A 24,406-nucleotide genomic window follows, 5' to 3' on the forward strand; every position below is an offset into this window, starting at 1 on the left:
TCGAGACCCACGCCCCTAAGTGCAAAATTAGCTAACTGGGTGCAAAATTTGAGGATAAGTATCTCGGAACAAAAGCGTTCCAGGAGAACAAAAAAGTGAGATTGTCTACAAATACGATCGTCTTAACGTTTGAAATATATGCATACACCTTAATCGTGATTGCAAATAAATTAATTAAGAAGTTTCTGTTAAATATCTGTTTGGTGACTAATTTGTTGCGAAAATTACGTACGCCAAAGTGCATAAACCGTATACGGAAGCAGATTTTGCGTAGCTAGCACAGCGTTTTCATTAAAATTGCCGCTAGTTAGACTTCGATGACCCGGTGTAGTGCTCAAGCGCGGAGGTTCATCGCGGCCCTATTCGGCGTGGATGTGGGGTGGGCTGCTTGTTAGCTCACGCGAGGCATCGCGCCGTCGGATGTGGCTCGTAATGCACAGCGTGGCGTGCCACCTATCGTATTAATTTTCTATAGGGGTGTGTGAGTATTCAAATTTAGAATACGAATCGAATGGCTCCGAATAATCCTTGCTATATGAATCGCATCCGACTCGAGAGTTCACTATTTGAGGTGACCGGATATTCGCTTCTTTAGCATGTGTAAGGCATACAACCACCTATTGTAGTCTCGAGGGAGACAGAGCAGTGGATGCGAGGACTGTTTCGAATGGTTCTGCACTACGGGATAGCTACGGTTATTGCGCAGGAGCTTTAGTTCCCGAGTGAACGCACGCGGAATACAAATTCTGCGCAATAATTTAGTCATTCAATAAGAATGACTCGCTTCTAGGCTGTATGCTATTTCGTTCCAATTTATTATCTAGCGCCATTTTCATCATATTATTGCACCTCTTATAAACAATGTGCGAAGCTGCAGTATCACAGTTTTCTCGTTTAGCGAAGACCACACAGTGTACGCCACACAGTGTACGTACATCCGGCCACAAAAGTTTACCGACCACAGGAACTTCAAAAAAGTTCGATTCCCGTTTTACAGCTAAACGATAGATTTTCTCAGTGGAATACCCCTCAATCTGCCAACAACTAGACGAGACCCGTCCACGGGATCCATGCGTGGTATATGCAACGTAGATAATACGAGTCGCAAATCCCTTGAGCAACCGTCGCCGCGTTGTACGAGACGTAACGCCTTCACTTCAGGTATCTACCCTGCGTGTAATATAAAGAACTGACGAATAGGCATTAAATCGCATCCGTCTCTCTCGTCATTGTTCACGTCGTGGGGATATAAGAGGTCGAGTATAACAGATCATCAATTTCTTCATGCTACAGTGATTACAAAAATAAGGAAACAAATCCTACGGATATTCTTACTTACCATTGAGAACGCTTTGGGGAGTACTTTGGGGAGTCGCGGGAGTCGTGGGGCTCGCTGAAAGTAGAATAGTGAAAATTATTGACTTCGCTTGCGCTATGCATGCCAAAAACGGCGAAGCGTGGTTTAGTTTTCTGCACTTTCATACAACACTTACGCAACACACCCACACTAGGACACGTTTAACTAATCGTTTTTGTTTTTGTTTTTTTCTTCTTCGCACTAAAGTAAGGTTCAGCCGTTTCATATCGGAAATCGCTATTTTACCCCCCACCACGTGCCAGTTAAAGGCTGCCATTAATTTCACTGAGAACCAGTAGTGCGCAATGCATCCAAATTCAAAAGACCGTAATGACTAAAATTCCCACTATGAAGATGTTTGAAAGTTTGCTGTTGGGCTAGTTCGCACATGGTGTTTAGAACGAAAATATTGTCTTAGAATGGAATCGCTCTTCTTATTCTAGGTATTATTTGCAAAAATGGGAAGGTTCAGGAAGTGAAATGGTGTATAACAAAACGACGGAGTAAAAAAAATATTTACGACCGAGCTGATTCACTTTAAATTAAAGGTGAGAGAATATTCGGAGTTTCGAATACGAATCGAATATTTCACACTAACTATTCGTATTGGTAAAACTAACTATTCCGAATTTTCTAATATCGAAACTAACCAAATATTTCGTAAAAATTGACAGTTAAAGTCTGCTTATTCTTCTCTAATGTATCGCAAACTATCAAAGGCGAAACAACGTCAAAATTTTTCGAACCAATGCAGAAACAAAATTGGCGACGCAAGCTTTGTTTCGGTCTCGCGCCGGGACCCTACATGATTACCTGCCTTATTTTTTTTTTTTTTGCTCGTCTTCTGTCATTTCGTGTTCCTTGCAGTCTATTCATGCCGCAGTTTTGTCTTTTACGCAACAACCAGCTATGTTTTCCTTGTAACGGATTCTTTTCTATGAGTCTACGGCGTACAAGTCCTACAGGAGCCTTTTCTTCTTCCAGAACTTCTAATCTTTTTTTCAATACCCATTTATTTAGTTGTTCTTTTTTGGAAATCTGGTCATACAGCAGCCAATAATTCTTAGGAATCTTGTTTGCAACCAAGCTCTAAAGATGTTGGGAGGCTATTTGTGCAGTTTCTTTTTATGCCAATTACTATAGTCGTGTCTAAAGCTGATCCTAACTGCGCTTGATAGTTGGTGTTTTTTCCTTTTCACTGGTCAATACGAGCGTGCTACCTAATCATGCCAAAAATGAATATTCCTGCTGAAAACATGTGCTTTTGCGAGTGACTATTCAGTATTCAATATGATATTCCACCCTTACTATTCGTGTTCGATTCGTATTCGAACTAGTTGATATTCCTCCACCTCTATTTTTAATGTTATTCGTGGTATACAGACACTTGCTTTGAAACACCGGTAAAAAAAAAAAGACACAAAATGTGCTCTGAGTGCAGATGGGTGAGCTTCGGGAAAAAACTTCCATTGATTCACGAGTATAAAGCGGGACATGCACAGCAATTAAGCGCAAAGGCCAAGCGAACGGCGCTCTGAGAAATGAGACGAACTAGAGTCAGCACTCATCGGCCCAGCTCCGCAGAAGGTAGCCCAGATAATTAGTGCTTGCCGTTAATTATTGTTTGCGGCACTGAGGCAGCGCTGGCTGCACTCTCTCCTCAGTTCATCACGCGCCGCGCTGAGCAATCGCACTTGGATCCCGCAGCGTCCCAGAAGTTTGCGCAGAATGTTACGATTGACGCTTTGTTCCTGTAGCTAAGGTCCGCCGTTGTGCAGAAGGCCCTCTGCAATACCACTTCTCAACTGGCGGTGCACTTCGCTTCCTAACGCTCGTTGACCATAGACCAAGAATAGCGAACGCGGATACAGCACGCGACAGTTGTCGCTACGGTTTGTTAGGAAGCTCGTAATGACTGTAGAGGTCCTAATGAAGCGTCCGGCCGGGTCCTATCAGCGATGTCGTAACACCCTGCCTATACGGCACCTACTTTCGCGCAACGCTTCTTATCAGACTGATGACGCCAAATGGTACACCGGAACACTAACGAACCTTTTCCCTCTTAGGGACGACCGATCTAGCAAACAATGGGAACAAAATGCGTCACCTTCACGATTTGAGTGTCTGTCTGTGTGAAAAACATTTATTTAGATAGGTTTTTGCATCAACACTAGGTGGGCTCCCCCTTACGGGAGCCCATTGGCGTCGGCCGCCGCCCGGGCCCGCTCGACCAAGGCCCGTTGGGCCGTCAGGTCAGAGCAGCCGACCAGGGCTGCCTCCCAGTCCTCCCGGGAAGGGTTGGGTAGGGGGGTTAGATTTGGGGTTTTCTGACATGCCCATACCATGTGCAAAATGTCTGAGGACTTTTCCCCACAGTGCGGGCACTCCCCCGTGCAAGCGGGGTCAAAGTATTTTAAGGCTGCCGGGCACAGCAGAGTTTTGGTATAAAGGCGAAGGCGAATGCGATCCTCCGCCTTTGTGAGGCCCTTACAGGGCTTGGGATAGATGGCATGGCCAGATTGGTAGAGCTGAACGATCTCTTTGAAAGTATAGGCGGGATTGGGTTCGGGGTCCGGATCGGTGGGGGACGAAGGTGATGCCCGGAAAGTGAGCGCGCGGGCGACGGCATCGGCCGTCTCGTTTCCCTCGAGGCCCGTGTGAGCGGGAGTCCAGATAATCGTACGGTGCGAGGGGGCACCGAGATAGTCGTTGTTTTGCAAAATTTTGTAGGCAAGGTACGGTATGTGCCCCTGCTCAATATTGAGTGCGCGGGCGCGCGCGCGTGTGTGTGTCTGTTTGCGTGTGTTTGTGTGTTCGTTGGTTTGGGCGCGCGTGTGCGCGTGCATGTGCGTGTGCATTTGAGAAAAAATTTATTAGTTCCGCTTTGCTTACGACCGTTGCTGCTTCGCACAAGCACACAATGTACCATTAGCGTAAATTGAAACGCGAACGAAAAAAAAAACCCACGGGAACACCTGTTCTTTGTAACCACAAGGCGTATGCGCGATTGTTCTGTTGCCGGTTATTAAGCGTGGCGTGGATCAAATGAACGTTGTGAAGCTTGAATACAGGCAAAGCTGAAAACGCAATAACTCAACCTAGTCTCTTGCAATTATTTCACGGTTGAATTTAGGCTGACAGTGCAGGCGTCAGGTCATGAGTCAGGTGCAAGCTTGTACATTTCGTCCTGGCCCTATTGGTTTTCAGTGTGGAAACTAACAAATCGGTAAAAATGAAGACCGAACAAGCAAAACTCGGCGAGAGGCTCGATGAAGTGCGTCTCATGTCACGCGTAAACATTTCGCGCTAAAAAGAACATTTGGAGAAAAACATAGCAGCACCAGCATCACTGAAAGACGGAACAACCCAAGCGCTACTATCAAATTGTGGTTTATTCATAGGAAGGACTTACATAGATACATAGCACAAAGGTGTTAAAGAAATCCAACGTCACATCTGAATGTAAGCAAAGATCATAAAGAACGGAACAAGGGCCGACCGGCAACATCGGTCAAGCGAAGTGCAATTTATCAGATAGACGAACTGCATGCTATTCGAAACAAAACAGAACGAAAACTAGCGAGGATAACTGTTGTACACGGCCGACAGCCAAAAATACAACAAATGTAATGGTGACAGTGGTAAAAAAGAGATCGCAGGCGAGAAGATGTGCGGAAACTAAGAAATCTAGTTGTAATCTCCTTGCTGAATAATAAAACCGAAGGTGTGCTGATACAAGCGGAATCTATCTTTCCGATGGTGTATGCTCCCAAATATAGCGTGCCCAGCGGTCATGTTATTTCCGCACCGAGCAGGCCTGATCAACGCATATAAAACAAAAAGAGGTAAAACATGTTGCCCAATCAACTAGCCGAACTTGTCACTCATGTATAAAAAAAAACATTCTCTGTCGCCGGGCTCATTACGCCGCACACTGTCAAGCACCTTGGTGAAGCTACCATGTGGTTCCTTGCCCGTAGCGGCACTTTCAAACCAACCGGTTCCCCCTGTCCTAAACATCACAGTGTGCAAGTTGAGTCATTAGTTAGACAATCCGGACGACCCTTCGACCGGACGCAACGTTCTATGTCGAACGTAGGAAAGGTCACACAGGAAGCTTTGTGAGCTTAGTTCCGTGTTTGCCGGATTCAAATTTCCGCTGTTGAGTCAAAATATGGTGTCTATTAGCAGTTCGAAACGATCAACCCTTCCGCCTTCACATGTCCAATTTGTGACGATGTTGCAATGTTGGTGCATTCCCTGCGACCACATGGGCTGGTCGATCATCGAACACCAAGCAGCATCAGCTCAGTGCTATATTGCCGGTTATGACACGCTTAGAGATAGCGAGAGCAAGCGACAGGTGACGTGCAGCCTGGTGCTCTGACCGAGGTTAAGGATTTCCTCCAAGAAAATGGGGGAGGGACGGAGAGAGGAAGAAAGCCATCGGCAAACCAAATCAATCTCGCAGCTCAATCCACAGAGCACGGCAACATCAATGCGGAAACTATTAGTTCGGTTTCCACCGTCAATAGAACTCTCCTTTCGTAAAGCTTTTTCGACTCATCAAGAATATAGAATGAGTGTTCATCAACGATTGTATAATTGACAGTTCTATTAAAGAAATACAGAAAACCGCTACATATTTCTTTTTTTTTTTGCCTTTCACATGGTCTTTGCAAGGTTGTTACTTGAATGAAAGATAAGCCCTACGGTTATCTTCATTCTTTTTTCGCAGGTGGTCAGAATTGCTTTGAAGCCACAGGTATATTTCACAGTAGCGCTGCCGTTACTTCAGTTGGAACTATGCGCACATGGGAATAAATCTCATCACTAATACGGCTGCCTCTCTGCGTGGTGGACAAGGTACACTAGTAAAGTCGCAATCAGTTCCGTATGCGTTCTCGGAGGCACGTGAATTAAAAAGCATGACTTCGGCACGAAAGAAAAGAACTAAATGGTGACAGCATTGCTTCCTTATTTCTTTATACGTGCAGACGTGCAGCCATCTTGATTCCCACTCAATGCACCCCGCCACAATCATGGCCCATTGCTATCACTTTGCCACCACTTTGCCATCATCAAATGAGACGCGCATATCGAGCAGTTGTCTTGTGACAGAGCAAAGTAACCGAGCGCAGGATTTCCGTTTCCTGGCAGGGGGACAGAGTGGTTATTTTCTATCGATGCAGCCAACGTCTATCACGTTATCAGTGACCTCCAAATCCAATTCACTGCGCAAGCCGCCGGCGGGCAGTGGTATAAAGCAGCGTTTCACTAGGATACGTGTGCCCATCTTGATCCACATTCTATGCGCCCCGCCGCAGTCATGGCATTTTGCAATCATATTGCGATCCCTTTGCTATCAAAAGGAGACACGCATGTCGAGCAGTTGTCTTGTGACACAGCAACATAACCGCGCTCAGGATCTGCGTTTCCTGGCAGTGAGACAAAATGGTTATTTCCTATCAATGCAGCAAACGCCTGGATCACGTTATCAGAGACCTCCAAACTCAAACCACAGCGAAAGTCACCGACGGGCACTGGTATAAGGCAGCTTTGCACTATAGGATATCTGAAAGCAGCGAAACTTGAAGCATTTAGTAGGTGCTGCTCTTGCACAAAAAGGACAGAAATAAATCTGCCTTAGCGCCTGAAACAATTTGCAACAAACTTGAAAGGTGCAACAGCTGGGGTTCCGGTAGCTTTCAGGTCACTTCAGAATCGAAACTCTCGGGCTTAACGTCTAGAAAGTGCTCAGTGAGTTATAAGAAACGCCGCAGTGGAGGACTCTGGATTAATTTAGACCACCGGGGGTTCTTAAACGTGCTCCTAAATCATAAAACACGAGCGTTCTTGCATTCTGTCCCCACTGAAATCGCGAGTCCCCCATCGCGAATCGAACCCCCGACCTCTTGCTCATCAACAGGATGTCATAGCCACTGAGTCATCGCGGCAGGTCACTTCGAATTTATTCATTCATTCGTTTTTTTTGTCCTTGCTCACAAGGAAGGACAAGAAGCAGTCACTTATATAAAAGCTACGGCGCCGCGCAGCTTGATGGAGGTGGTTGGCCCGTTCTGCATTCTTCCACGTCGCCGATAAGGGTTAACTGGAACACAAATGTATAAGTGTCCGCACAATTGAGGATATATACTTCTCGAAATTGGCGCTAGGCACAGGATTTCTGCTAAATGAATCCGACTTTATTACTGCTAGGTTTCTATTCCCCCAAATTGGGCGTTTGCGCTGAGGTGAATAACGGAAATAAAAGTTAATTAGTTGAAGTTTATTCATTAGGTACATCACATTGCAATTTGTTTTGCACGTAATGCCCGCCTAAAGCAGTCTAGCCGATGAGAAAAAAAATTTCTTGCGCAGCATTCTAAGCTTCCCGTACTTGTATCGATTTGCTTCACGTACTGTATTTATTTTCTTATTAATTAAAGAAGAGTTTGGCGCTTTTATTAGTGCCGGCATTATCAGCGCCGCATTTTCGCAAGGCCATGAAGAACTAAAGAGATGAAAAACACTTGAAAACAGTAGAGATCAAACATCACAAGCTTTTGGGAAGTTCCGCACACGAGTAAAGGAAAACAGAATAAAACTAAATTCAGCTTTCAATCGAAAATTAAATTAAATTATGGGGTTTTACGTGCCAAAACCACTTTCTGATTATGAGGCACGCCGTAGTGGAGGACTCCGGAAATTTCGACCACCTGGGGTTCTTTAACGTGCACCGAAATCTAAGTACACGGGTGTTTTCGCATTTCGCCCCTATCGAAGTGCGGCCGCCGCGGCCGGGATTCGATCCCGCGACCTCGTTCTCAGCAGCCCAACACCATAGCCACTGAGCAACCACGGCGGGTAGCTTTCAATCGATTCAAGTATACATTTTATCATGGAAACGGCTTGTCTCTTGTACAGTCGAAAACCTTGCAGCTGATTTTGGTAGTTGCAATTGTGAGATTAAATTGTTCGTAATTTTGTCCAAGTATGTTATAAAATATGGATGTATCAGCGAACACTTTCACAATGTTTTTTTCAACTGCCTGTGGCAGAACGCACAATTCTAGTCCATGAGCTGGTGTACTGGAAGAGGCGGACATCACTTGCACAAAAAATTGAAAACCATAATGGACTAATCAACAAACATTCAATAATTACGTTCTTACCTAATTACTTAATGGCACATACCGCAATTAAAACATTCTGGCCGGGAATTCGCAAGGCGGACACACTTAGAACGAATTCTCAGGATGACATCACTTTCGAGATATTAATTCCCCAACTTTGCGGAGAAATGCATTGGCGTTCCAGTTACTTTTGTGCTGAAATGCATAAAAAGACGTTTTGTTAACTGGAACCACAGTGCCTTTTTACCGCAAGTGTGACGGCGCGTCTCTCTTAAATCGTGTCATCCACACAATTCTTTTCAAATGGATACGCTTCGCAATCTCACCTATTAATTAGACTTTGTAAATTGCATTACGTGCCATGCAGTAATTAGTTAAAACTTAATTAGGAAAATTTAGTTAGTCGATTATGCACTTCAATTTTTCGTGCAAGTGATGTCCGCCTCTTCGAGTAGACCGGTTCATGGACTAGAATTGTGCGGTCTGCCACAGGCAATCCTTAAAAATTTATGAAAGTGTTCGCTGAACCATCCTGTATAACGTTGAAACCAAAGGTCATTTGATTTTTTTTTCTTTTTTCATTACGCGGTATCTTGCATACTGGTCTTTGTATGGAAGTGTACAACTTTCAAATATTACCTCCGTAGGAGGGTCTGGAGTAAGAAAAATCGGATTATCTGAAAATGGCGTTGTGTAATCTCAAGTAACAGTTGGCAGATCTAAATTTGTTGAGGCACAATCTGTTAAAATTACGGATCAATTTGTTGCAGTGTCATTGCAACGAGGCGTGGTCCCTTAAATGCTAGAAAAAGAAGTGTCGTTTGTCATAAATACAGCACCGCCACCCATACGTGCACGCGTGATTCACATTTGTTGCCTGCATAATAGAAGTTTGAAAACTTTGAAGTTTGAAGTGCAGTGTGTGTATAGCGGTCCACTAAACGTGCACGCGCGGCGAACAAAGACGATAGCTTTTTCTTTTGCCTTTTTCCACTTTGAAGCGCAGTTACCAACAGACGTCCGTTTCATCACTCGCACTAAATTATCTTTAGCGCAACGCCAATTTACTCGCAGGTAATTTTAGTAGATGGGGTTATGAAATCACTAGCTTGTGCAGCGAGAAATGTCGGCAGTACTCACATATATGGAGATTCACCCAACCACGGTGGAACTAAACTTTTCATCAGGACTTCCGGACTGCATGATAAAAGGTTGCGCTTGGGGCGTCTGTGCGAGCATGGCTCGTTTAGTGGATGGAAATGAAGCAACTTAGCGCCTCACCGGAGTTTTGAGAGAGCAATAAACAGACCGCGTACAGTCCAGCAGATTCTCATTATTCACCCTGCATGCGCTGTTACCTCGAACAATTAATTTCCGGACAACGTGCCCTAACCTTGAAAAAAAAAGAATGTAATATATTGGTATGCCAAAGTTCCAGAGCTATAATAAAGCTTTTATTAATCCCTGCTCCGCGACTAATAGGCGCCCCAAACCGCGGCACCGCGAATCAGAGGTTGCGTTTGAAAGAGAGCGAGCGACGAAATGAAATAATAGTGCCAATATTACCGAGAGCTCATTTAAGATAACGGGAAGTGAAGCGAAGGTGCTCAGTAATTAAATAAGGCACGAGCAAGTAAATTTTCAACTGGTTATTCGGCGCGCAGCAGAAGTAGGGGACGGCGTATATTTAAGGAGAAGACTAAGCATAAAGTGGGTTGAATAGTCTGAATAGTCACACCATCCCACGTATGGACTCCGGGAGAGCGCGATCTCGGAGACAATGACTTAGGCACAGAGCGTTTCTACAACAGTTACTAGAGGAACTCTCGCGCTGCTATCGTTCTGCTATACTTGGTAACGATGGTTAGTGCATGGATTTGTATATCTTTCTAAATTTCAAAGCAAGCGTAGCCTATTTGTTAAACGCCTCAAAGCAATAAGTCTCAGTGCACACTCGTTACTCAGGCGGGTAACAATCGCAATGACAGCCGCTCCACTAGCTGGCTTGACAAGACCTAAGTCGGAGCTGAGAACGACGGTATCTACATCGTAGATAACACCGGTGACGAAGTCAGAGCCCAGCGGGATATGGGAATGAACATTCCATCTAGATCAGTGACACAGCGCAAGATATTCAGCGCGGCCGCATTGCGTGCGCGCCATCAATCGCCAGGACATTCTTGCGTGAATTCACTGTGGTGTCGGTAATTTCATTCGGCACCAACTCCCTCCAGCAGCAATGAAGGAGACTGCCTGTTGAGGCGTTTCGTGTTGCCGTAGGGCGCTAGCAGGAATGGAAAGGGTGGTGTTGGTAAGAGGCCTCCGTTGCGTTATTTCATTCTATGTGCTCGAGAACGAAGAAGTTCTGGTGCTCCGTCTCTTCGCCTTACGGCTCACAACAAGTGCTAAGTCATCGTCAGAGGGCTCCTCGCTGTCCAGTGAGTGCATACGGGTGTCATCGGTACCATAGTCACTGTGAGCGCCGGTCAGCTTTCTGGACGCCGCCCCTGTCTCCGAACCTGGCAGACGTCCGAGGTGGTCGACGTCCTTCGCCAACGGACAAAGAAGCGACGTCCCAGAGGTACACGTATAATTCCACAGAAAAGGCAAGAAATGGTGTTGTTGCAAGAGATACTCAAAAACTGTTCTTCTTGTTCCTTAGTTAAATGGCTCAACACACTTTGGGGGATGGGCCATGAATAGGCAGACACTTCGTCATCGCTTCAATGTTATCAAGATAGCTGCCGTACGTCAAGAGACATAGAGAGTAAACTTTGTAGAAAAGAGCACTCGAGCGTAGGGAAGCTTTTTCGCTGTGCAGTTGGTGGTCCACTCAGTCCAGGAGTCCAGCGACATTAGTGGCTCTTCCCGCTCGGTTGACCAGGTTGAGCTGCTCCATCGAGTCGGAGCTGGACAGCGCTTCCTCCCATTGCCGTGTAGTTGGGTGCGTTATGAGTGTGAGCTATGGTGTGCTTGCGCAAGCCCATACCATGTGGTAAAGCTTTGCGCATTGATCGCAGTGTGGGCTTTTATAGGAATACAGCGCAGGGTGCATGGCGTGGTAGAGACTCAAATGTGGACTTGTGTTTGTTTGGAGTTTTCGCCATATTACGGCTTCCTCTCGCGTCAGAGCATTATGAGGCGGCGGTAGTGTTCTTCGTGAAAGGCGATAGTGTTGTAGGATGTGCGTGTAGGTTAACGGTATGGGCTCGGGGTGGAACTGCGCAGCGTGACCCTCTCGTGGCTCCCGGTGTGCATGCGCTCGGGCGTAGGCGTGCGCCTGTTGAGTGCCGCGCAAGGACTCATGCCCCGGATTCCACATGAATTGTATGTATGGCGGGAGCTGGTGCGCCCCAATCAGAATGCAACGTGCGGCCCTGGAAATCTTGGCCCTGGAAAAATTTCCGCATGCCGTTTGAGAGTCCGTCAGAGCTATGACATAGCATGATTTGACTTACGGCATTCCCAGTGTGGTCTCGTCGTGATGGCTAACGCTATCACGACGAGACCACACTGGGAGTGCTGTAAGTCAAACCCCATGACGCTATGCAATATGCTAAGTGAGAGGGAAAGGAATCGAAATAAAGAATGCGTAACACACTAGGACCAAAATAAGCACGTGCTTCTAACAGTGTATCGCAGCCTCCAGAAAGCTTAGAACAATCTGCATTACTTTGATCACACCGGTGGAAGGTGTCGTCCATAATATATAATGGTGCATTTGAAGGAAGAAGTGTAGTTAGAAATTTCGATCTTTAGAGCGCTTAATTCAACAGCCTTCTTACCGGAGTGAATTATGATGTCCTTAGTTTCCCTAGTGCCAATGGTTAACTTGTCAGAAAACCAGTCTTGAATATTGACCAGCTCTGCGCTTGTCTTGCTTTCAATTTATTCTACGCTATCGCCTGTCTCAATTATAGCTGCATCATCTTCATACATCGCAATTTCAGCGGAGTGCAAGACAAATCGTAGTTCGTTAACGTACAAAAAAGAAACAATAGCCTCATAATTGAGTCTAGGGGAGATACGACAGAGGAGATGATACCGTTTAGTTAATAGCAACCTTGTGAGTGCGGGACAAGTAGCTTTTGAAGAAATCAAGAAATTTACCCCTAACACCTAGTGTTTTAGTTTGAGTGGTAAACTGTTGTGGTCCACAGTGTCAAATACTTTCTTTAAGCCAAAAAGCGCAATAGCGACTGGCTTGTTACTATTCAATGACGAATTAAATTAGTTCTGTTAAGTACGACACTAAGGATGGCGTTGGGAAATATGGCCGTAATGTTGCTGTGGACAAATTGCGTTATGCTTGTCTAAATAGTTATGGAAGCGTATTGCAAATTTTTTTGACGATGTCATTCATAACACTGAGAACGATCGGTCGCCATTCTTGAATACAAGTGTACGACCTTGGCTACATTAAGCAATGATGGGTAGGTAGAAGATTCTGTGAATTAACTAAAAATGTGACACACAATTGGACTTAGTGTGTAAAGGTTATGTTTGACGAGGCGTACCGTAATACCCTCTAGACCTGCTGCTTTCTTAGTAAGCATAGTCACTACTGTAGTTTGTAGTTGATAAACCTTAATATCAGGATGAGCGAAGGCGTTGACGGGACAAGTAGAAAGGCAGACAGTTTTTACATTCTAGAAACCGAGTTGCCGAAGATGACCCTGTACTAGTGAAATGGAAGTTGAAGTATTCTACAGTGCAACAATCAACGCTATTTAGAAGAATCCGTTGCAAATGCGGATTACCAAGAACTTCCTTGAGTATTGATTTGTTTTGTCTTCTTCTGCTTTCTGAATAAGCGATCGATAGTAGTCCTTCTTACGTAACCGTATTACAGTGACTGCTTCATTTCGAAGATATTTGTACTGACTTAGGTAATAACAATTTCTTTCATGTTTCAGCCGCTTTGATAGCAGAAATATTTATTTTTTAGTATTTGCAATAACTCATTTATCCATGGCCAAAATGTAGCCTTATATGATCGAGTAGGAGCAGTTACGCTGCACTGCGCCTAAAGGCCTGTAATTGTTTCAGTGAGGTTTGAAAGTCATGCGTCAACTTTCTCATTAAATAGGGAATCTGACCCTAGTGACCACATGCTGTAAGTCAGTTTATTCTAGTCCTTATCTTTTTGTTACTATGAATTCTTGTAGCAGGTTTACTCAATCAAACCGAAAGAGAGGGAGCTGGTTCGACATTGGTTTATTATAGACAACGCAGGTTACGGGTGTGTTAGTCAACGCTTGGTTCAGCCTAATGTTGCTGATGTAAACGTTTGCGTGAAGGTGTGTCTCTGAGATTACGAAAACAAACTCTTGAGTAAATTATCGTAATCTGTATGACCAGATTCACCAGTGGTAAAATGCAAATCTCCTACAATAACCACTGGGTCTTTATGTTGACCGATGAGAGCACAAAAAATATTTCACGCTTGCCCAGAAAGGTGGCCAGTGCAGAATTTGGTGGACGGTATGACACACTCACTATAACAGACTGTGTCGAACAGATAAACATATCAGCAAAGCTACAGGTAACCGATGGCAATTCAATGAATGCATTCTCCTTTTTTTTTTCTTAAAACGTGCTACACCTCCACCACGAAATCATGAGTCCCGTGGGTGCGATACAGGAACATTCTAGGGAATGCTAATATTTTCGCCTTTCTTTTATTCAAGCTACTGTGAACGCAACAACACTGAAGGTTTTTTTTTATGTTGTTAGATCAAATTCAGGAGTGGATTAACGTTTTTCCTTATCCTTCGTACATTAGTGGGAAGACGATGTCCCCTCATTCCTATACTAAGAACATTTTTCCACTGAACGTTATTATTCAGAGAATTCTGTCACCTTAGGTATGTTTCCTACATAAAATATGGTGGCTTCGAGTTTAGAATCGGTGTAACCATGCGCATCACATCACACGATGTAATGAATATCACGGCTGAGGCAAATTTTTTGGTACCGTTTTGCTCTGTACTTAATTGACTGTATATCATAATTACTCCAAATACGCTTACTTTTACCTCTCACAAGATGCTCTCCAAGCGGCGCAGCAGATGAATATAGACGTGCACGCAGACGACGAGACACTGTATAGCGCAGGGTGACTAGAAACTAATCCATTGTCAAGACGAGCTTGGTTGCTTTTTCGATTATTTCTCCTAGTTATTTTGTATTATTAGGCTTCAAGGCTATAGTGTGAGGCTCCATACTTCTTTCTTCTCGATGAATGGCACCACGAACTATTCCCGTGTATAATCTCTAACCAACGCAAATACATATTACCGAAAGTGCTATTACTGCAGTACTCAGCTTTGCTTTTCTCGGTCAAGTTCGCTATACGTTGCAAGAGCAGATTCACGACAAGCCCCTACATGAGAAGCCTCGCTTCAAGCAATTTAAGTAATGCAATTCACCTCCATAGATTCAGTGCCTTAAGTCAACGCAAATACGTCGACTTAAGACACACTAACCGAAATACCAGCTGGTTTTATGAATAAGTCCGCGGGGGACAACGGTAATGTGGAAATTAAGCGTGAATCGTGTTCCGTTGTGACGCAGAGGTCACAAGGTCACGTAACAGCAAAAGTGTGGATCAAAATCGTGATCTTGCTTGGCCTGAATACAGATTAACAACAAAAAACCTTAAGTTTCCTACAAGAACCCTTGAGGACGATAAAAAGAGCAGCATGAGAGTCACCCGGCTGTAATCGGCGCAACTATTTCTTAGCGTGCACCAAAATATGAGCGGACGGCGTCTTTACATTTTGCGGCCATGCACGTTATAGGAGCCATGTCTAGCGAGCAAGACAGTTTGCAGTATATGTGGACGAAAGTGATTCCACTAGTACTGGCGTCGTCTTTCATACAATGCCTTCTTTTTCTCGTATTGTTAGGCCAACACCATCCCGTTTCTATGGGCAACCAGCTCTAAGACACCGCGGGCCAACCGCAGCGCCGTTACACGCAACCTAGCGATCAGGAGGAGGAGGAGCAGGAAGAAGAATGCAGCAGCAGCGCTCGGCAGATTCGGCCCAGCGTGTTTGGTTCCAGTAGGTTTTAATCGACACGCACTGCTAGCAAGTCTATCAAGTACACTCTAGCTTTATTGAATTCGTCGTCTTCGTTGCATCGTTCGAGTGCAGCAATGCACATTGCTGCTGTCGCATCCGTTATCTTCTTCCTTTTTTTTTTTACAGTGCAGCAGTTTATGTGTAGGGTGCCGTGGATTTTCCGTGTCCGTTAACAAATCTGTGTGTACAAAAACTCAGCTCCCGAATTTCATGCAAAAACGCTTTATTCTATGCAAAAGCGTATACGTCTCATCACTTGGATGTGCATTTTCAGTAGATTAATTATCAATAGGCACCATCTTCAGCATCACTAGACTTGCTTGCTTACGTGGGTATGAACTATTGCTTAAGGGGGTATGAGCCATTCCTTGTCTTACATGACGGGCAAATTTCTCGTTGCGTAGGCATACAAATGCTTACGCATTTAATGATAGATACGATACGAGAATGCGTGTGCGTGCCTAATGTCATGATGACCACCGATCAGAACTATAAATGTGTTCGTACCTTTGTTAAAAATTCTGCGTCACCTCTGTGAAGGCAGATGACCAGCGAAGCTGTTTAGCACACGATACAGAGAGGAATGACTCCTGATTTGTTAAAGAACGTGCGCTGAGCGCGGCGGTAGAAGTGACTAAAACTTATCACGACGTGATCAAGTGATGGGCCGGCTTTTCTTGGCTGCAGTTTTGTTACGCAGTGCCCCCTCATAGTTCTACTCTTCCTCCATGTGACTGGGCATTAGTGTGCTAGAACGTAAAACGACATTCACTCCTCGCAACGAGCACGGCCATAGACAGATCTCGGCTGGACCTATGGCGCGTGTGTTAACGTTCGATATGTCGTGCCGACATGTCGTGTCGGTTAGCTGCTCAAGAGAAAAGTGTATAATAGCTGTGGGTTACCAGTACTCACCTACGGGGCAGAAACCTGGAGGCTTACCTAAAGGGTTCTACTTAAATTGAGGACGACGCAACGAGCTATGGAAAGAAGAATGATGGGTGTAACGTTAAGGGATAAGAAAATAGCAGATTGGGTGAGGGAACAAACGCGAGTTAATGACATCTTAGTTGAAATCAAGAAAAAGAAATGGGCATGGGCAGGACATGTAATGAGGAGGGAGGATAACCGATGGTCATTAAGGGTTACGGACTGGATCCCAAGGGAAGGGAAGCGTAGCAGGGGTTGGCAGAAAGTTAGGTGGGAGTATGAGATTAAGAAGTTCGCAGGGACGACATGGCCACAATTAGTACATGACTGGGGTTGGAGAAGTATGGGAGAGGCCTTTGCCCTGCAGTGGGCGTAACCAGGCTGATGATGGTGATGTCGTGCCATTTTCGCTGCCTCCCTACCGGATGGCGTCAGCATATTTTGCTTGCCAACTCAAATGCACAGCTCAAAATAGTACAGAACTACACGCACAAACATGTATACACATACACAGTTCCATAAATAAATAAAAGTAACTGAATTGTTCCTGAAGACACACAGTTCGCAGTTTTGCACATGGTCGAGTAGGTGAAATTAAACAGCATTCCAAACAACTACACATCATAAAACCAAGCTAAACTCTCGTGACGCACGAAACGACGATTTATTATAAACCTAAGATGTTTCCATTTTCTAGAAATTTTCTTTTAAAGCAACAAGCGCTTTCCTCTGGAGCACCGCTGTTGGCCAGAAGTATTTTCTTCCTTTGTTTTTCAGGATAAATGATCGACGATCTAATACATCAAAATCTGCCCCCAGTGCCTCCCTTGCAGTTTCATGTTTTGGACACTCGGGAACGAGATGGCGTACATCTTCGTCATGTGGCAACAAAGGCAATCCTAGCTGGCAACTCGTTTTCTTCTGCCTTTTTTCGCTTCTGGAATATGTCGATATACATAATGTATTTTCTTGGTCATGTGTTATAGCCTGCACCTAAGCGGACCATTTATTCGCGCCGCGAGCAAATGCTTCGTGCCTTGTACCTTTCGTACGATGACGCATTTTGTTTACTGTTTGGTAAAAAAAAATATTTGAGGTTTTCGCTTCACTAAATCTGTTGGCTGGGCAATAATATCGAACTGCTATTGCGCGCTCACAATAAGACCATTGGTAAGAACAGAACATCACAAAGAACCGGGTGGCATCCTCAAACGGGGCGCCCAGCCACTACCATGCTTTCCTGCTATACTTCTGGGCAGATTGCAACAGCACAGCAGCTCGCTCGATACTCTACTCCGTTTCATACGTAACAGGCAATGCTACACGAATGCTACAGACACTTCTCTCGCAACTTCCATTAGCGACTACGGAACAGTGCTTCACATAATTGCATGTAGCATTACGCCTCATACTTCTATGTCGCAAAATGTGAGGCCGTTATTACATGGAAGGCGCCGCAGACCTCAACCTAGTTTCTTCAATCATGCGGACACGGCGCACTGCTGCGCATGATACCGAAACATAGCACGTCGCAAACTGTAAGCGCAAAGGTGCACGAATAGTGCGTGATTTTACGTAGTCTTACGTTCACAATTATGACCGCACTATACTTGCGTATCTTCCACAACGGTGTATGTAAAACTGAAGGTGTGCTACTGTTCCTTTTTTTGCGTATAGCACACACCCAAACTTGTCCTTATGCTAACACAGTGCCCGCAAAACGGCACGGAGTTCATTTTCTTTCTTTCGGGAAAGTTGCAATATGCGAAAAAGAATGTATCGCTGTTTACCTCTTTTCTCAGCTGTTTGCCTCGTTCCCTTCGCAACTCATAAAGGATCATGTGCAGGTTTTCTTTCCCGTCTCGTTCACATTCTAGCCATAAATTAGTACTTGCCAGGGATATCTGTTTTCATTTCATTCAAGCAAATATATAACACAGTGGGACCCCTCTCTCATCGTAAAACCAGTTAAACATGTGCTTTCATTACCATTCTCATGAAAATTCAGCTTTTCTTTCTGCCTGTGGTGCGGTTTTTATTTTGGAGCCTCTGTTCAGGGTTCAGTCACAGAAACGTTTGCTCCGCCCTATAGGCGGAGAATACGGGGGAGGTGGAGGCCCTGCCCCCACCTAAATTGTCGTTACCATAATTCTGTTACCCACATCATTTGAGGTTTCTTTTGAGTTGTCTCTACCTTTTCACTTACAATTTTATGGTGGTGGTGAATTGGAGCAACAGTTGGGTTTAGCCTGGCGATCAAGGCCCGCAGCTGCTCCGCTTGAGCGCCTCTTATATCACTGCGGTGTTTCACCACATGTCTATCAAACCAGACTCTCTTAAGAATGCGAAAAAAAGACGATGTTCCTTTGTGGGCTATAAATGTTCCTTCGGGGAACACAAGATGGTGCAAGCACGAATGCGGAAGGTCATTTCCTTCAAGATTTTTCCATTAGAGCGTCCCTTTCATCTTGGAATTTCGGGCATGACCACAGAAAGCGTTCAATGTCTCCTGTCTCGTTGCATGTCATGCAGTTCGAAGAAATGATACGTCCCGTCCTAAATAAGCATGCTGGTGTACTAGCAGATCCTGCCTTATTGGAATATGGAAGTGAGGCTTCCTCTTGATGAAATCTCTTGATTACGCAGAGCACATGTGGTGGAACCTGAAGTGACCCAAATTGACTTCGAATGTCAGATTTTTTAATATGATTACCCTTTGGGGCCTTGACTTTGGTAGGATGACAGAGCCCAGCGTATGCAAGAGCATCAGCTTTTTCGTTCCCAGCAATGCCAATGTGGGAGTGAATCGACTGAAACTTTACTGTGAAGCCTTTGTTGCCGATTTCTTTCACGGGGGCTAGGGATTTGCGTAGGAACTTGACGGATGGTAGACCACGGTAGAGTTGTTGCATGGCGATTTTTAAGTCCGTAAAGAGAACCACATTCTGTGGAGGCAAAGTATTTAGTTTGCGCAGAATAACAGCTATTGCCACGCCTTCCACAAATGTAGACGAAGCTATACAGTCCAGACGACCAGACCACTCATATAGATTGCAGCTGCGCAGGTGTCTTCGTCTACTTCAACAGAGCAATCTGTGTATACTTGGAGGTGATCCGGGTAAGTCGTGTGCAAATGTTCCAGAACCAGTGACTTGACTTCTGCAGATGGAATGCAGCTTTTTGACTGCAATCGTGTTAAACTTTAGGTGCATGTGATATCTTCAAATGCCCAAGGTGGGTCTACCTCTTCACTCTGTTTCGAGCAGCGCAATCTTATGACTCGAAGCGTGTTTGGTGCTGCATAAGTATATGAGCGCGGCCTGTTACCTATATCTATCTGATATCTGATCTGATCTGATGTCACCCTCAGATAGTCAATACGAGCGCTTAGAAGCAATACACTGAAAGAGGTCTTCCACTCTGACTGGGAGGCCCTCAGCCGGCATCGAACAAAAAAGTGCTCTACAAAGCTGGCTGGGTCACGCTCTGTGCGACTGCATGCTTTCCAGACTCTCATGACCCAGCTACTACGTTTGAGTGAGTCTTCGCGTGACACAAGACGTGACACACACAATCAGAGCCCACAAAATTGGAAAGATTATCGATTTAATTCGGCAACCTTCACACGTACTGTTAAACACGCAAAAAATGAGTACGATAAAAACATTTCGATTGTCTTTCTAAATCCAAAAACAAACTCCCAATGAGTGTTAATGTAGGCTCAATCGTCTATACCGCACAGCAAATGCAGGAGTCCTTAGACGTATTGGCTAAAGGATTGGAGAGCCGGTTCACAATGCGCCTTCGAACTTCTATTTTTACTCCTGCATTCTCGGACTACAAAGAGATATCCTATTCGAAAGTAGCACAGGTCATGTTACGGTTGCCAACTACAGCGCCTGGCCCGCACGGAATAACAAATGCAATATTGAAGATTTTCTTCCTAGAAGCTCCAAGTGAGCTTCTGAAGTGGCTAAACTACTCTATTAGCAATTCATGGATTCCACATGAATGGAAGATTGCCAAAATTATTTCGTTACTTAAAACACAAGAAACAGGGTATACTATCGACAACATTAGACTAATTGCGTCGACATCAAACATAGTGAAACTTATTGAAAGAGTGCTTCACGGGCATATAATAGAGTTTATTGACGAAAATAAATTGTTGAGTCCTTGTAAAATTGGACCGAGATCTGGCTATTCAGTATGGCACGCGCATGTAGATCTTGAAAGTCGCATTAAAATCGCCAGAGAGAAAAAACAATATGCGGCTTTACTTACCTTAGATATATGTAAAGCCTATGACAGCATTGAACATACAATTTTAACAAATCGGTTACAGGGTCATTGCTTTCCAGGCTATATTGTAGCATTGGTGCATGAATTTTTAAACGACAGGGAATACTATTGTTTTCAAAGCGGCTATTCTAGTAAACACAAGCAAACAAGAGGTGTGCCTCAGGGATCGGTACTTTCGCTAGAATTATTTAATATTTTACTGAGCAGAATTTCCGTTCACCCAGGTGTCAGTAGCTACGTTTATGCTGACGACATTTTCTTTTTTGGTATGGCTAGTGACATATACTCCCTTTACGAAATTTCGCAGTCGTATCTAAGGGAACTGGAAGTCTAGCTGGATAGCTTACACTTAAACCTAAGTTCTAATAAGCGTGCTATCCTTGTTTTTCCCGTTAAAGGCCCAGTATACATATCGCTTAACTATCATCTCGAAGATATCCCACAAGTAGAGTCACTCAAATACCTTGGAGTTATTTATAAGAGAAATCTTAACTGGCGGCTAAATATTGAATATATTGGGACAAAAGAAGCTCGTATAATGGGCATTTTGAGCAAGTTGAGCAATCGAAGAACAGGTATGCGAAGAAAATCCCTTTTGATGGTATATAACATGTACGTTCGTCCGGTTTTAGAATTTGGCTGTGTTTTATTCTCAGGGGCTCCATCATACAGGCTGCGGCCGCTAGTTTTATTACAACAAGCGGCGCTACGTCTGTGCTTAGGCCTTCCAAAATACGTTGCAAATGCCGTATACCTGGAAGCGAGAATCCCACCCATTTGAGGCCGCTTTTATCTTCTGACCGTTCAGACTTTCTTACGACTATATGAATCACCATTTTAAGGCGTCCTCAAATAACTTTCAACTCCGAGCGAGAATTGTTTTTTCCCGTTCATTGGCCCAGGTATGATACACAACAGATTATATTTGTGCAAACATTACTTCAACCACTAAATGTGCAAATTCGCGATGTGCTTCCTAATAATACGCATTCAAATTACCTTGGGATGAAGTTCGATGACATTTTCCCAAACCACGCGAAATTACCACCTTACGGCATCTTAAACGTCATGTTACAAGACCACCTAAGCATCCTAGGAACAAACATCATTGCAACATATGCATCACAGTGCGAGGAAAAGACGGGTATTGGAATATTTTGTCCTACACATTTGGTCTTTTTCGTTAAGATTGCCCGCGTTTGTGCTTATTTTTCTGGCGAGTTGTTAGCAGTAATCCCACCTTCACGTAAATTACACCTAAAAGACTACAACAGCTGCTGTTCTTACTAATTCCCTATCTGAATGATCTTCCCTTACCGCTACAAATGATTCACCCATGCTAAAACTATTTCACTTGCTAGTTCCTGCCCATGTGCAAGGTGTTCATTTGATTTGGGTACCTGGTCATAAAGGTTTGGTTTTTAATGAAACTGCCGATTCACTAGCAAAGACATCACTTTCGGTCCCTGTTCTTCCTATTCTGCCAGTGACAGTACAGATCACGGCAGCGTGATTTCGGATGCGATCAATTAGAAAAGCCTTATCAAACCAAGTTATGACTGCCTCTCCAGATTATAAGCACCTGGCATTTCCCTGGCGTAGCGAATCTTGTAACGCAAATATGATTGAGGTCTCTCTCGCCAAGTTACGTAGCCGCATTCCCTCCCTGAATTTCTACTTACACAGGTCGGATTGGGTTCCCTGCCCTCTCTACACGTTTTGTAATGAGAAGAAGACGATTCATCACTTTCTTCTATCTTGTCGCCCCTGTTGTCTTCCTAAAGTTGTATTTTACCGTGTGTCTTCCATAAATAGAGTACGCCTGTGTAGTTTGGCGCAGAACGTGCAAATCTAATACTGACCTCATTGAACGCGTTCAAAATAAACTGATATCAGTTCTCAAACACCGCTTTTACCGTTCTGGCGACCATATTCTAGCCCTCTCAAATATACCTGTACTCACACCTCTAAAAGCAAGATGTATTAAGCAAGACGTTTTGTTTCTCCATAAGGTGGTTCATGGCATATATTGCCCAAAGCTTCATAATCATGTGCAATTTTCCGTACCGCAAAGGTATAACAGCAACATTCCATATTTTCTGCCCGACCTTGTCCTATAGCTCGACTTTGAAAATCATGTAATAAGTATTCTGCCTGTATTGACATATACAGGCAGAGATAATCGTGTTGCTAATCATGCTGTATGATTAACTCCCTTTTACGCCCACCTCATCGTTTTCTGTTCCGCTATTTGTTTCTCTATCTGGCATTGTTTTGTCCACCACATATGTCTTCTTTGCAGATTTTGTCTTGCCTATTACTCTATGTGCACCAGTACAAAGGCTCCGTAGCTATTCCAGGGCAATATGCTAAAAGCGGCAAATTCGGCGTGCTGGTACATACTTGACAAGGCGGCAGCGCAAAAAAATTATCCGTGATAAGTCAGCGCTTTTCCTTGTGGTATCCATAATAAAGATTTGATTAATTGATTAACTGATTGATTATTTGATTGATTAATTGATTGATTGAATGATTAATTGATTAATTGCTTGACTGATTGAATAATTAATTAATTAATGCTTGATTGATTGGTGCACTGATTTATTTATTTATTTATTTATTTATCTATTTATTTATTTATTGATGTATTGATTGGTCGATCGATCGATTGATACTGTGCAGCGAAACTGCCGCATCCGAGCTGCCTGGCTAAATTCTTTTCCTAGATAGCCAACGGTAGAAATTGTGCAACCGCTCCGCACGCGTGGGCCACTCGACGACTATCGCGCGTGCGTAGTTCATTCCGTTCTTCCTTGAAGGTTATATTGCAATATGCAATTCAGATGAACGGGGGCATAAATTAAAGCAAGCGCTTCCCCACACCGTATACATTGTTGGGGGTATTCTGCTGAAACCAAATCGAAGCGGTAGAGAACAATGGACAACCGAAAGCACTCGACGTCGTCTCGAAACTTGCAATACAGACGTGCTACGCTGTTGCAACAGAGCTCGTGCTTCCGAGCAGGTCCTATTCATTTGTGTCTATCGGCCCTACGCAAGTTGTCTCAGCGTGTCGTCTGTGCGCAGCACACAATTCTGTGGAATATACAGTAAAGAAAAACCAGTCACCAACGGAGGCTCCCATTATTGTGCGTTTTCTGGACAGTGCGAATGTTCTGTTTGCGCGTGAAAATACGCAGCCGCACATCGAATTAATGAATAGAGAACTTTTGTCTGTGTACTCGCTGAGTGTGCACAACTTTCGTTGGCGCGTGTAAGCGTGACGCAGTTCTTTGTTGAAGAGACACAGAGTCCCATCTGATTTCGGAAGCACCGTAGCTAAATGCAGAGAGAGAAAGACTTTTTGGTGAACACCTATTTTGACGCCTATCCGATACGGCTTTCGATTATAGTTCCAAGGCCGACGTTTAATTTAGAGATTCCTATCGTTTGATTCTATTCCCTTCTCATGATCCACCGCTCCACGTCCGGTTGATCCTTGCGATAATAGGCGGGGCGCCGTTCGGACCACTGATGGAGCGCGAAAATGAAAACAGTCGGAAAGTAATCGTTGCATTAGCCCGGCGCAGGAC

At 44.3% G+C, this 24,406-nt stretch overlaps 1 protein-coding gene across 1 annotated transcript in view; it reads right to left on the reverse strand.

Moving 5' to 3' along the window:
• The window catches only part of LOC139048719 (netrin receptor DCC-like), a 132,462-nt gene that overhangs the window by 60,813 nt on the left and 47,243 nt on the right, over nt 1-24,406 (reverse strand). The window contains exon 5 of the mRNA XM_070523232.1: nt 1,340-1,393. Coding sequence (XP_070379333.1) covers nt 1,340-1,393 — 54 coding nt within the window. The remainder of the gene's footprint in view (nt 1-1,339; nt 1,394-24,406) is intronic.

This window comes from Dermacentor albipictus, chromosome 1 (genome assembly GCF_038994185.2).
Source record: "Dermacentor albipictus isolate Rhodes 1998 colony chromosome 1, USDA_Dalb.pri_finalv2, whole genome shotgun sequence".
Taxonomy (NCBI): Eukaryota; Metazoa; Arthropoda; class Arachnida; order Ixodida; family Ixodidae; genus Dermacentor; species Dermacentor albipictus.